This window comes from Grampus griseus, assembly GCF_964374135.1.
Source record: "Grampus griseus genome assembly, chromosome: 16".
In the NCBI taxonomy this organism is placed as follows: domain Eukaryota; kingdom Metazoa; phylum Chordata; class Mammalia; order Artiodactyla; family Delphinidae; genus Grampus; species Grampus griseus.
This window is the reverse complement of record NC_139010.1, coordinates 54,056,124-54,071,328: the sequence shown is the minus strand read 5'-3', so window position 1 is coordinate 54,071,328 and position 15,205 is coordinate 54,056,124. Positions and strand designations below refer to the sequence as shown.

The following is a 15,205-nucleotide window of genomic DNA, read 5'->3' as shown; positions in this document are numbered from 1 at the left end:
TTAGACATGTAAGCATATACATGTATACATGTATCTATGCATATATATATAATTCTACATCCTTTGTTCAATAACTATCTTTCTGTCTACATATAATGATTATAATTATATAAAATGATGTGCATAAAAGGCTAGCTATTAAATGTTAATACGGTAGGGATTCTTGACCTGTTTTTATGGCACAGGCCCCTTAGGCAGTCTGGTGAGGTAAGGTCCCTTCTCAGAATGATATTTTAAATGCATAGAACAAAATACATAAGATTACAGAGGAAAAAAAGAATGTTGATACAGTTATTAAATCTTAAAAAAATTTGTGCTATAGGAATATATGTTTATTTATTAACATAGTAAAAATATATAATGGTAGGTCAAGTAACGTTTCTGAAATAGTGATGAGCATAAATAATTCTTGGAGATATTAGCAACAACTGTGATATAATATGAAACATCTGTGATTTCTACTGGTGACAGAGACATAGATGCTGCCAACTTTACTGTGGTTTGTTCCCTACATTTATAATCAGAGGAAAGGCTAACTTTCAGCTAGAGGTTAGTGAAAATGAAGATGTAATTTTTTTTCGGGAATTCCCTATTGGTCCAGTGGTTAGGACTCTGTGCTTCCACTGCAGGGAGCACGGGTTCAATCCCTGGTTGGGGAACTAAGATCCTGTAAGCTGCATGGCGCAGCCAAAAAAAAATTTAATTTTTTTCATCTAATTTCATGGACCCCCTGAATTCTGTCTGTGGATATTACTAAGATTAAGAATCCTTGTGATAAAAGTTGTGTTTGGCTTTGGAATTATGTGTTTTAAAATAATTCTTCTTTAAGCTTTCCGAAATGTGGTTATATTACCTTTATAATAAAAATATATACATAAGGAAGATACAATGTAGGCTATGTTGATATCGAGATAAATCTTTTACATGCAGTCTACTCCAGATAACTGGGCATTGTCCAGGCTCAACGTTTTTATGGAACACTAGCTCCATGCGTGTTAATAGCTGTTATGTAAAAAAATGAGGATAAGAATTATTTTTAAATAAACAGATTACCAAGTCTTCCTTATGGAAATCCTGATGTAGTTGGGCAGATTTGGGACCTAAGAATCTGTGTCTTTGAAAATGCCCCAGTGATTGTTATCAACGTATCCTACTTCTGTGTTGTCTTTGACAAGGTGTTCCCTGAAGACCTGAATCAGAATCCTGGCTCTGCCACTATGAACTGGGTGGCTTGGAGAAAGTCCCATAAATGCCTAGATCTCAATTTCTATTCTATAAAGAAAGAGGTTGAAGCAGATTCTGCAGAAGTCTGGGCTTCAGAGAAGAGAGCACCAGACAAGAGTGATAATCACCTAAACTTGAGGGAGGTCCTGCAAGAAGGGCCACAGGGCTCTCCACTTGGCCGTCCGGCTCAAGGGCAACTTGGGTGAAGGCACAATTTGGAAAACTGCTAATAAATAATTGGATGACAGATGTCAAAATCCACAAAGAACCTTGTATGCTATAATAACAAACCAAAACCAAGAAGAGCAAGTTTAACAGAGATAAATGTGAGACTCCTGCTACACAAAAATTTAAAATTAATTGTAAACCTGGAAAAATGGGGAGACTAGGCATAAGTTTAGTCCTGTGAAAATAACTGAACTCTTTGCTCTCCACAAACTCAACATGAGCCTGGTAGGCGTTAAAGAATTTAAAAAGCGAGAACAGTTCTAGGTTGTGTTAACTGAGGTATAAAGTTCAAATTAAGAGAGGTGATGGTTTCACGGTCCTTGTGCTGTCAGACCCTGAGCATTGACTTCTGGAAATCACGTCTTAAGATTCACAAATCTAAGCATATCCACAGATGGAAGAATATCCAAACATTCTTAATGGAAGTGAAGATTAGACGATTGTTCCAAACAGACTAGTCAACTAGGTCAAACTGGACTTTCGACTCAATCTGACTTGAAATTTAAAAAAAACATTTTATTGGAGTATAGTTGATTTAAAATATTGTGTTGGTTTCTGCTGTACAGCTCGACTTGACATTTTTTAATCAATGACTTAGGACAAAGATTCCAAATCTGTTGGGCTCGTAGAATCCATCTGTTCTCTGGGAACCACTTAAAGCAGAGCTGGAGTAGGGCCTGGAGGCTTGGAGGTGATGCTCAGAGAGAAATTAAAAGCTCTAGGCCGTGACCTAGTTTTACTTTGGACTGTCCACGCTGCCGGGGCTGCACCATTCTAGTCCTGCGGGGGGCTGAGGTTCATGCAGCAACTCTTGGTTGCTGTAATTTTCAAAAGTGGTGTTTCAGGGCCAACAGTGCTCTCCTACATAGGACAAATAGTTTTGGCAGCTGTCAGTCTGTGGGATGAGTAAGTTCAACCTGGCATATGGACTCAGTGGTCCTGGACCTGAACTTTTTCACAGATCCTTGGGCTGAGGGCCCTCCTACATAGGCAAGTCTGTGGTGCTCGGGGACTAGATCTCCATGGGTGAGGCAGGTACAGAAGTGCCTTGGGGTCCATATGCCACAGTGATACACTGTGCCAACTTCCATGCTGGGAGCACAGGGCTGCTGCTATTGGGGTTCTACTACTGACCTCAGGAGTCATAACCCCATGTCCAAGTGCTCTCCCGACAGGGGACTCTTCTTAAAGCGGACTATAGCGACCACTGTGGGATTGACAGTGGTGAAGCCCAGGCCCAGAGACAAGAGTCACTTATTATCCTGCTCAGAATAAATTAAATAATGAGGTACATTCTACATCAATTTTTCAAAACAAAAGTTTATGTAAGTGGGAAGAGTATTTATCAGTCTATTCAGTGGAAAGCCAAAAATCAAATGTATCATTCAGGGAAACTGAATCTTCAAAAACTGGTTACCCATCAGTCATCTGAAAGGTTAGAATGACATGAATTTCTTTGTTCTGGGCACACAGCATACTCATAACTTCTTTAATAAGACAGTACCTTTTGCTTTAATATATCCACCGGTGTCTGATGGGCTTTTAACTTCTTATTTTTGAGAAGTACTTTCCTCCTGAGTTGGTCAGGTGAGGGAAGCATTGGATCATCTGAGAAATCACTCTCAAATAAGAATTTAGCCACCAGTTTTTCTCCAAACACAGTCTAAAAACAATAAAGGAAAACAAGTAATCAATGCCCTTTATCTATACCTGAATCATCAGCTAGATATTTCAGCCCAGTTGAATTGTTCTAAAAATCCCAGGAAGAGAAACTAGGAAAGATGTTGTATCCGTGTGTCCCCCGCTCCCCAGCCCTGAATAGTTTCTTACTGGAAAGAAGGGAAGTGGTTAGAAGGCCAGGAGGAGGGGTCTAGGCCCCTCTCCAGGGGGGCCCAGCTCTAACTATTTAGAAAAATACTCTGGGGTCTGATGTACTAAAGAAGAAAAAGAGATTCAGTTAGAGGCTGTGATTTGTAGAATATGGTCTGTTCCAGACATGGGTAAGAAGTCACAAGGATACAAACCTTGAAGTAGGTAGGAAGTGGGGACAAAAATGAAAAATAATAGGGAGAATTTGTCACCACTGAGTATAAGGAACCACAGACAGCATTCTCATAAAGCTTTTCTGAGCACTGGTCTTCAAAGGGAAATGTGTATCCCCCAAGGAGGGGGGTGGTGGGGGAAGGCACAGGACGACCCATTTGGGGTGAGGGTAGAAAACATGTCAGTTTCCATTTCTGGTTATTTTTTAATGAAAAAAAGAACAAAATGGAAGCTTATTAGTGCTTAACGTACAGACTGAAAATGGCGCCCTCAGTCTGTATGTCAGGCACTGTTCGTGAAGGTCCCTGAGGGACGAGGAGGGAATCTCTTGACGCAGAGGGAGCAAAGGTGAGTCCCTCACATCTTTGTTTGCTAACAGCTTATTGAGATGATGACAGTTTGGGTGCTTTGGTGACGGCATGTGGTTAATTTCACAAAAAGACTTCTCTTTGAAATATTTTGTAATGAGATGAAAAGTGATTATGAAAATCTTTTACAACATATAGAAGCTCACATTTTATATAAGGAGAAAGCAGTAAATTAAAGGAGTATTCTAAGTTATACAATTTTCTTTAAAAAAAAAAGTATCCTAAAATTTCGGACTTTTTCTGTGTTTATAGTGGGTAGCTGTACTTTGTTACCAGACGATGATGATGATGATGATAAAATCACTGTTAATCTGTTCCTATATGATAAGGGTAACGTTTTAACACTGAGTGAGAAAGTAATTGCTTTTTAAAAAAAATAAATTTATTTATTTTTTTTATTTATTTTTGGCTGCATTGGGTCTTCGTTGCTGCGCGTGGGCTTTCTCTAGTCGCGGCAAGCGGGGGCTACTCTTCGATGCGGTTCGCGGGCTTCTCATTGCGGTGGCTTCTCTCGTTGCGGAGCACGGGCTCTAGACGCACGGGCTTCAGTAGTTGTGGGACGCGGGCTCAGCAGTTGTGGCTCGCGGGCTCTAGAGCACAGTCTCAGTAGTTGCGGCGCATGGGCTTAGTGCTTAGTTGCTCTGCAGCATGTGGGATCTTCCCAGACCAGGGCTCGAACCCGTGTCCCCTGCATTGGCAGGCAGATTCTTAACCACTGTGCCACCAGGGAAGCCTGAACGTATTTGCTCTTTAGATAAAATCTGTGTTCTGGAAAGAGTAAAGACAGCTGTCTAAAAATATTTCTATTGTGATGTGATTTTGTTGTAGGAAACAATGTGTGTTAACATAAAAACTCTTATGTATGCACACTCAGGCTACCTGGAAGCAGATTTTCTAATGGTTAAAAAATCCTCTAAATGAAGGATTTACTGGAGTCTGAACTCATATGTTAAAAATATAAAAGGCAACACCTCGGACTTCCCTGGTGGCGCAGTGGTTGAGAGTCCGCCTGCCGATGCAGGGAACACGGGTTCGTGCCCCGGTCTGGGAAGATCCCACATGCCGCAGAGCGGCTGGGCCCGTGAGCCATGGCCGCTAAGCCTGTGCGTCCGGAGCCTGTGCTCCGCAATGGGAGAGGCCACAACAGTGAGAAGCCCGCGTACCGCAAAAAAAAAAAAAAAAAAAGGCAACACCTTTTCAATTAGTTTATAAGAAAAGCTGATTGATACCAGGAAACATATAAATTGTCTAGCCAAATTCCAATAAGAACCTTTGCCTCATTAATGGAATTGAGAAATGAGTACCATGATTTAGCAAGTGCAGTTAATGACACCCCTTTTCCATCTGGATACAGGTATCTTTGTAAGGCATTTTTATCAGCTACTATAGCTGTTAAAGCCAAATATTGAAATAATAAACTAAACTTAAAACCAGACATTCAAGTCAGTGATCACAAAAATTTCCAAAATAATGAAGTGTATTTAATCATATTACTCCCACTAAAAATTTAGATAATAAATAAATAAGTTTATTTAAAATTTTTTTTATAATAGCAAAAGGGTTTTTGTATCATTAATAAATAATAGTATTTAAAAGTTATTCTTTACTTTATCCTTTCTATGTTACTCTCTTTTATGTTCTATTTTTGCATGTTTTAATTAATGTATAAAATATGTTAATAAGTAGGATATGTATATAATTTATGAATAAGTCAATACACACACCACAGGAATACACGGTATATTTTACTGATGGGGTATGCAATCAAAAAGGTTTAGAGACCATTATTCTAAATGATGGCAAAGAAAAGGCAACATGAAAGGCTAATTAGTTTTGTTGACGTTAGTATTTGGGGACATTTCCCTCTAGCCATGCCCCTCCCTCCCACTGAGAGCCATGTTCCCATAAACGCCTCTACCAGTGGAGGAAGGAGGAAGTATAATGGCGTATTTGCCCTTAAATCTGTCTGCATTATATTTCCCTTGTATAAGGAAGAGCCGAGTGTTAACAGCACTATTCTGGCCAGTCTAACCTCTTCGTCACCTTGGATCTCCATCTATGAAGTTGGGCCACAAGAAGATTTGACTTATTTGCCCTGAGATATTTTCAGCTTTTCCACATACAACTGACAGGTGACATCCTGGCATCCCTGATTTGTGGTACCAAAAGTGTTGGAAAGTTGGTCTCTTGTTATCTCCGAAGGTTTTCTGGAAATGCTCAGGAGACCACAGAACAGTGCTTCTATCACTCCAGCTGAAAAGATGGACCACTCAAGAGAGAGCCCAAACTCCCAGGGTATCCCTATTTCTCAGGTCTGAGGGACCTTAACTGTACGTGCTTCACAGCTGAGGTCCAGCTGTGGTGTGGTCCACAGTGGCCCCAAATTAAGCTCAACAACAGTCACAAGACAAAGGCCAAGATACCATCCCGTCATTTAGCTGATACCTTACCTTGAAAATTTCTGCCATTTTTCGTTGCTGAGGCAATGAACAGTGGTTCTCAATAGATATGATGATGGGGAGGTCAGAGTTGATAAAGGCACTGCGATCGATGGCTTCAACCACTTCCTGTGAGCCAAAACAGCTCATGAGAGTTCAGATATCTGCCCAAGGTGTCAAAAGGCAAGGCATTTACAGCCACAGAAAGCGTCTAAACTGTTTATGCAGAAGACTCTGGCCAAAGTGGTTTTTATCTTTTCAAATGTATTTTCAAGTTAAGCAACAGGCTATTTTCTATAAGTACATTAAACTATTCATATTGAGTATTGTTCACATACTATGAGGAACAGCTATCAGTATCCTGAATTTAACAAATCTATATCTATATATCTATATCTATATCTATATATATATACTGAGTATAAGTAAAAGACACTGTTTTAGTTACAGCATCAAAAATGATAAGGCGTAAGATACTTTCCTGCTTTCAAGGAGTTTATAATCAAATCTACTTGGGGCAATAAGACATGTATCACATATTCACATATATTTATGCATGTATGTAAACACAGTTATCAACTACTCCTTCCCTCAATATAGGGTACAAAAAGTTTTAAGAGGGCTGAATAGGAAAATGAGTTAAAAAGAAAATGCATTTTAGCCACCATCTTCACGTACAAGACAGAAATTAAGAAAATTCCTTCCAGCCCAGCCACGGTTCAGAAAAAAATGATGTTACAGCCAAAGACCCTCTGAATGAGGACAGTAATTGCACAATGAACAAATAAACTACTTAGAATTTGCAATAATAATACAGTGAAACCAGTCTTCCCGGGTGGCCAATCTCCCTAGGTGGAATCAATTCTCATTACTTTATAATGTCATTTAATCATCTCCTGACACATGATGTTGGCCTTTGTCAGCAGGACACCGGGAAAAATGACCTTTAATTCCTACAGCAAGAGAACAGACCCTGCCTTTTATATATCATCTTATGATGTAAAAATTTCAACAATATTATTACATGATAACTAATTTAAGGTAATGGTTACTAAACTTTGGTCAAATGAGAATCTAAGGAGAGTTCTAGATCAACTCCTAGGAAAATGAACATGTGTACATCCCACACAATTTGGGGAAGCCTTAAGACCCAGGATAAGAACTCCCAAACTAAGGTATAACTTGGAAGAGTCATTCATTTAAATCACGAATGAAGATAATGACTCTTTGTGATCTGATTTAAAGAAAGTTATGAAGCATTACCTTGAAGGGGATCTTGGTTGTCAAGGTGTGTCCATGATAAATGATGGGCATCCCATCATCTCCGTCCCAGCAGTCCAACTCTACACTCCTACAGCCTTGCAGGAGGACCTGTGGGATCAATGAATGAATCCACCCCAGATGAGCAAATGGAGATAAAGTCTCAAATTAAACCCAGCACAGGCTTCCACATATCAGTGTTCACTCTCCAGGCTAAAACAGAAGGGCCTAAGATTGAAAAGAAATATTACATGTTGGCCGAAGGCCACAATTTATCGGGGTGGGGAAGGGAGAGAATAGATTAAGGTAGAAAGAGTGCTTACCAGAGCTGAATACTATTGGAAGGTAAAATTTGATAGCAAAAACATATGACAATTTTCCCATCAACTTTGGTCCCTCAAGGGACCTACACATGGTGCATCCTGAAATGAGACAGCCAGGCTATAACTCTATCTGGGCAGATGTGAGTGGAGGTGACACAGGTGCTGATGTGGAAATGAGGCCACTGATTCCTTAGTGAACTGGCCAAACATTTATATAAAACCAATCAGGATAAAATCTCCTCTATTTAGACACACATTCTGTCACCACCTAATACCTTTGCTGTGAACATATAGCATGGGAGAAGAGTAGAAGCAGGGAGTTATCAAGGATTTGCCTTGCTGTCTAATCCTAGAACAGCCTCTACAGCAGAGATGACAAATAATCCATAAAGTCCCCTCTGCACACCCATAGCAGTCATCAGTAATCAATCATAATATACTTGCCCCCTAAGCTCTGATGTGTTATCTCACAGCCTCCTCAGCAAAGAACTCCAGGAAACACTACCAGTGAATTAGATGAGATGATACCTATTTGCTTCTCTGGATCTAGAGCTGGAAGCAGAGCTCCTGATATATGTGCTTGGGTTGCATCTCTGTAACGTTTGCTTGGAGCAACTTCTTCCTCCATAGACTGTATTTGTGGACTATCTTAAAGATGACCATATTTTGAAAGGGTCAACCAAAACCAAAGGTGGATATATCTGTGAATAGGCCAACTCTCTGATTTAAGAATTCACCTAACTATTTTCATGTGACAGCAGTCCAGTACTGGGGGCTAGTGGCCATTAGACTTGCTGCAACATAACTTGGATAGTGGAATCCCCCTTATTTTAATGTTTTTATATGAGATACTTGGTAGATTCTTCCCATTGCACAGCATACAGCACCCGGTTTTCCTAGGTGACCTATCTTCCCAGGGGGAACTGATTCTTTGGCAAAGAATCCCAAGGCTATCAGTGTCTGTCAGCACTAGAGTATCTACAGGTGTGTTGCTTTGGGCTGAAAACTGTCGTGTAATATGACAGGTGGGAAGTGAGGCTCCCTCATCTCTGTAGTGAGCCTCGCTGGGAAGAATGTTCACTGACCAGCAGCAGATGAGATGGGTTTTCAGTATGAAAAGACTAAAGGTCCTTATCAATGTCTGCATGACATTAAGGCTTCCACATGTGGCTAGAATAGGAGAACCAGGGCTGCAAATTCCAGGTGAGAACAGAGCTTTTTCTCACTTCTCATCTGCCCCATACAGTAATCGTGGGAGGTAACTGGGAGAGCTGAGAGAGAGCAGAGAGTGGTAAGAAATGAAATAAAAGGGAGCTTCATACTAAGTTTAATCACATCAGTGAGTCTATTTGAGGGGTTTCTGTGCCTTATTCAAAGGCTGTGACAATCTCTACTTGAGGTGTATGTTAAGGAGTAAAAAAAAAAAACCTCCCTGATGTCAAATATATATGTATATATGCAGTAGGAATTAAAGCTAGGACAATGGTCCCTGCTTATTTTCCTGGGATAAATACACACACAGACACACAGACACACACAGACACAGACACACACACACACTTTATTCTTTTCCCCTAGAACAATGGATTTCAAACTTCTTTTAACCTTGGAATACTCGGTACAAATGGAGGGCCAATATATAAAGTACATAAAAGAGCAAATCTTCCGTGGCAGTCTGCTCTTCAGTGACTGTCTGCTCTTCTGTGTCAGCAGCTGAGGCCCCTTGACAGAACTCTTATTTTGAAAATCACTACTCTAAGGACACATCTTCATTTCATAATAAAAGCCCTTAGATTTTAGAGTTTAAAATACATACTCCAGGGCTTCCCTGGTGGCACAGTGGTTAAGAATCTGCCTGCCAATACAGGGGACACGGGTTCGAGCCCTGGTCTGGGAAGATCCCACATGCTGCGGAGCAACTAAGCCCGTGCGCCGCAACTACTGAGCCTGCACTCTAGAGCCCGTGAGCCGCAGCTGCTGAGCCCACATGCCACAACTACTGAGCCCGCGCACCTAGAGCCCGTGCTCTTCAACAAAGAGAAGCCATCACAATGAGAAGCCTGCGCACTGCAATGAAGAGTAGCCCACGCTCCACACAGCTAGAGAAAACCCAAAACGCACAGCAACGAAGACCCAATGCAGCCAAAAGTAAAATAAATAAATTAAAAATGGATTTCTATAATAAAATAAAATAAAATACATACTCCATACCAGATAAGCTTTGGGACAGAAGTTTGACCAATGCTTTGAGGAATATATAGACCTTTATCAGAATAAAGGAAGCTCAAGTCTGCTGGGTTTGTGTAAACAGTACAATTTTTACAGTTGGACCCCCCCAACACACACACACACACACACACCTGGACGTAGCTAGCTCCTCCCATAATTAACTCACCTTGTGGGAGTTCAGAAAACAGGCAGCATAGACAAGGATGTTGCAGAAAATATAACAGAAGCAACAGACATATGGATCATTGAGAGCTGGATGTTTAGGTCAAAAGGATATGCTTTTTCTAGTCCAGAGATCCTTCTGAGTTTTCAAGAATATTCCCATGAATTTAAATGTGTAGGGACAGTGCCTGCAGTCTGTAAAATTTTTTTTTGTTGGTTGCCATAGGGATAGATTAATTTTCTGACAAATTGAAAACCAAAACAAATAATATTTTGGGAATAACTTCACAGACAGTTGCATTTTCTGCTATGCTTTCCCACTACAATATATTGATTTATTTAGCATTTAGTGAAGCAATTAGATAGTTTTCCCATGGGAAAATCTAATTTTAGTAGAGGTAGGTCAGACTAACCAGGATCTAAAAGCTATGAGTCTCAAACAACTACTTTTTAAATTTTGCCTAGAATAAAGGTTAAGTGTAGATGGGGCGGGGGGAAGAAACAAAAAGAAGTAAAGAAAACAACTGTATGTATAGGTGGTTTTCCCACACATCATGCTTCCTCACATTCCACAATTAATAGTGTATAAGTTCTTCAAAGGAGTCTGGGGTCAGGCTTCTGTGACTTTGGGGGTTACATAAATAAGGTTTAATGAAAATCATACTCCAAGTGAAATTCTCAGTACCTGGCTGTAGAGTTCTACTGAGGACTCTCCTTTGAGTTGATGGCCTGTGAGGTAGGTATTGTGTGAAGATTCAATGTAATAGTAGGAGAGGGGCAATTGCAATTCTTTAATGCTCTCCTGTGACTCATCATTTTTCGAGGCAAAATTATCTTTATCCATCAGAAACCTAGAGGAAACAAAGTTTCTTAGAATTGCATGGGAAAAATATATACTCTTTTTTTAAAAAAATGGACTATAGTTGACTTACAATATTATATTAGTTTCAGGTATACAACATATTGATTCAGTATTTTTATATATTATACTCTATATAAGGTTATTATAAAACAATGGCTATATTCCCTGTGCTGTACATTACTTCCTTGTATCATATTTATTTTACACCTTGTAGTTTGTATCTCTTAATCCACTTCCCCTATCTTGCCCCGCTGTCAAACCCTCTCTCCACTGGTAACCACTAGTTTGTTCTCTGCATTTGTAAGTCTGTTTGAAAAATGTATGCTCTTAAATGATGGGCCAAGATTTTTTAAAAGTTACCTTGCAAATCCTTCAAACGACATTAGGCCCTGATGACACATACTCACACTAGGCTCGAACTTCTGCAAGGGATACAAAAAGAGTGTTATTTAAAAGTAAAGGAAACTAAAGGGAAAAACCACCACATCATTTTTTAAAACTGTTCTGTTTTCATCAGGAAACATCTAAACCAAATATTTGAACTAATTTAGTTATGCAGTGGTAAGGTCTAGTTTTTTAGTCTAAAAGAAAACATTAATTATGTGTGAGTTTATTATACGAAGCATATTTATTTAAGAGAAAAAAGGAGAGTGGGAGAAAAGAATAAGACTGATTTATATGAAAACAAATGATATCGGTTTATCCAGGTGAAGATGGGGATCATAACGGCAGCTACCATAGAGTTGGTGGGAGGTGAAATGCAAGAATCCACATGGAATCCTCGGTACTTGCGCTCCATCGTATTATAGCGAGCACACAATCATGTGTTCTTAACCTTACATTTTCAGCATTGCCAGCGATCAAGTCCAGTTGCTGGCCAGCTAGTGCACTGATTCCCAATCAGCTGACAAGGCAGGCTGAAAACTTAGACTAACTCTGCTGCATGTGGCGCAGGCACAAGGAACATCTTGCTGCCCCCTAGCTCCTGCCGCCCCCTAGTGGAAGCCATCACCGCCTCTCGCCTGGGTTACTGTGACAGCTTCCTACCCGGTCTCTCTGCTTTCCTCCTTCCCTAGCACAGTTTATACTGCAGTGGGGCCAGGGTGACCTCTTAAAAACACAAATCAAATCATGTTACTGCCCTGCTCAAAAGTCTCCAATAGCTTCCCATCTCACATGGACTCGAGTCAAATTCCTTCCCATGGCCTAAAATACCTGGATGATTCGGCCCCTGCCCACCTGTCTGAAATCATGTCAGCTATTGTCCCTCTGGCATTTGTTATTCCTCACAGACTCCAAGCTCGCTCCTGCTTGCTACTCCCTGTCTGGAATGCTCTTTCCTCAGACCTTCACATGGCTTATGCATTCAGGGCTCAGCCCAAGTGTCACCTCCCCACAGTGGCCTTTGCTTACTCCTCTCAGCCCTCCTGCATCACTCCATCCCCTTACTCTGCTCAATTTTTTCAGAACCCATTATTACCTGAAATTACTTTATATTTTTATTCATTTATTGTCTGCCACACCCACTAGAATGGAACTAGTATATTTCCAGGTCCTGGAACAGACCCAGGTCCATAGTACAAGCTAATAAACATTTGTTAAACAATCAAAGTGGCTGACAACCTAACTGCTAATTCTACTGCATGTGCTAGAACTACAAGAAGCGATCATGTACTGATTCCTTACAGCAGTCACTGAGTAAGAGAAGGCTTAGGACCTATGTTAATCATATGTTAAATATATTTGGTATTTAAAAGAAAAAAACCCAACCCTCTATTTCGGCCCTAGACTTAAAGGTGTTAGAAGGAAATATAGAAAGAGTAAATGTTTACAGAAAATAATTAGCATAGTTAGAGGCTTTACACACTTGCTTGCACACCAAATGGGTACAAACCTGGATGATGCTGAGGATTTCATCGTAAGTGTAGTGTTCTCCTTGGCAATTCACTAGGAAGTCATTGAGCTGGAGGATGCCAACTCCAAATACGCCCAGGGATGTGCTCTCCACCCCAGTGCCATTTGTCACGATACTTGCGGCAGCAATGGCATCAGATATCTGCCTCTGGTTGTCGGACAGCTGCTGTTTACTCTTAATGAATAACCCCAAATCGGAGACATTTCTGGTCAACAAATCTGAAAGAGAACCACCCACAGAACACGGACAGGCTAGCCAGCGTCTTTTATAAAGTTCATTTTGGAGATAATGGTGTTGTGGAAATATTAAGCTGGAGAAACTCTTCACTAATCTGTCTAAACAAGCCATCAAACTCAGTGGAGTTTGATGGAATATAGTTGAAGGAATAAAGTTCACATAGTTGAAGGAATAAACAAAAATGAATCAATGAATAAATAAAAGAAACTAAGAGAGAGCGAGGTCAAAGATTTTGAAAGCCCATAAGATTAAGTATTAGATGGACACGAAATGTAAATTTATTTGGGGACTTCAGGCTGTATTCAGTCTTTGGTTTTTGAGACTAGCTACTTCTACATCTTTATGTTTGCAGAAATGGAAGACGTACCCTTAAGATTACAGTTTTTTCTGTACTTTAAAAGTGTAACTGTAAACATTTGTGTGCAGGTTTCTGTGTGAACACAAGTTTTCAGCTCATTTGGGTAAACGCCAAGGAGTACAACTGCTGGATCACACGATAAGAGTACGTTTAGTTTTGTAGGAAACTGACAAATTCTCTTCTGAGGTGGCTGTACCATTTTACATTTTCACCAGCAATGCCCTGATTGTTCCACATGTGCACCCATTTTGGTATGGCCAGTCATTTTCATTCTAACCACCTTGGAGGACAGTCAGTTTCTTGCAGAGCTAAACACAGACTTATCATATGATCCAGCCACTGCATTCCTAGGTGTCTACCCAAGTGAGCTGAAAACTTACCTCCACAAAAACCCTGTACACCAAATATTTATAGCAGCTTTATACATAACTGGTAAAACTTGGAAGCAACCAAGATGTCTTTCAACAGGACAAATATCCATACAACAAAATATTATTCAGCAAAAAAAGAAATGACCGATCAAACTATGAAAAGACATCGAGAAACCTTAAATGCATATTGCTCAGTGAAAGGAGCTAGTGTGAAAAGGCTACATACTATATGATCCCAACTATATGACACTCTGGGAAAGTCAAAACTATGGAGACATGGGCTTCCCTGGTGGCGCAGTGGTTGAGAGTCCGCCTGCCGATGCAGGGGACACGGGTTCGTGCCCCGGTCCGGGAAGATCCCACATGCCGCGGAACGGCTGGGCCCGTGAGCCATGGCTGCTGAGCCTGCGCGTCCGGAGCCTGTGCTCCACAACGGGAGAGGCCACAACAGTGAGAGGCCCACATACCGCAATAAAAAAAACAAAACAAAAAACCCTAGAATGTACAATACAGTGAACACAAATGTAAATTATGGACTTCAGTTAATATATTAATATTGGCTCAACTGTAACAAATATACCACACTAATACAAGATATTACTAAGGGAGGGAACTGTATGTGTGTGGGGGAGGGTATATGGGAACTCTCTGTACTTTCCCCTCATTTTTCTGTTAACCTAAAACTGTTCTAAAAAATAAAGTCTATTAATTTTATAAAAAGTGTCACTACTGGGCTAGTCCATAGTTATGCACATTTATGACTAAAGTTGAAAAAGGTCAATATTTTTAGCATAAGGACAGTATGTTTTAAAATAATTAAAAAGCAAATGCATGAAAGAGGACTTTTTTTTTTGTTTTTGCTTTTTAGTGTTTATAGTTTCCAGCAAGAACAGAAGAGAAAAATAATAGGCTTAAAATGCATGGGTGGTTATGGTAATGATGGTGGTGGTGAGTGGGATCGAGGAACTAGACATTCTGGTTTACATATTAGGAAAAATGTCCTGGATGTTCAGACAGAAGTGCTCTGCTGAGGTCACGAAAAACTCTCCTGTCAAAGCGCAGACAACTTCCACCCTGGGGTTGAGTACCCACCCACCTGGAGGCACAGAAGAGACTGGTGGTTCCCAACTGGGATATGCCACATACCTTGTGGACTTTTGGAAGTCAGTGGGAAAGGTTTTTAGTTG

The 15,205-nt window shown here is 40.3% G+C and overlaps 1 protein-coding gene across 1 annotated transcript in view; it reads right to left on the bottom strand.

Moving 5' to 3' along the window:
- PLCE1 (phospholipase C epsilon 1) overlaps positions 1–15,205 on the bottom strand; it is a 275,357-nt gene that overhangs the window by 40,844 nt on the left and 219,308 nt on the right. Inside the window, exons 13-18 of the mRNA XM_082673434.1 lie at positions 13,032–13,270; positions 11,498–11,559; positions 10,961–11,126; positions 7,565–7,672; positions 6,314–6,430; positions 2,957–3,115 (exon numbers count right to left, since the gene is read on the bottom strand). Of these exons, the coding sequence (XP_082529560.1) occupies positions 2,957–3,115; positions 6,314–6,430; positions 7,565–7,672; positions 10,961–11,126; positions 11,498–11,559; positions 13,032–13,270 (851 nt within the window). The remainder of the gene's footprint in view (positions 1–2,956; positions 3,116–6,313; positions 6,431–7,564; positions 7,673–10,960; positions 11,127–11,497; positions 11,560–13,031; positions 13,271–15,205) is intronic.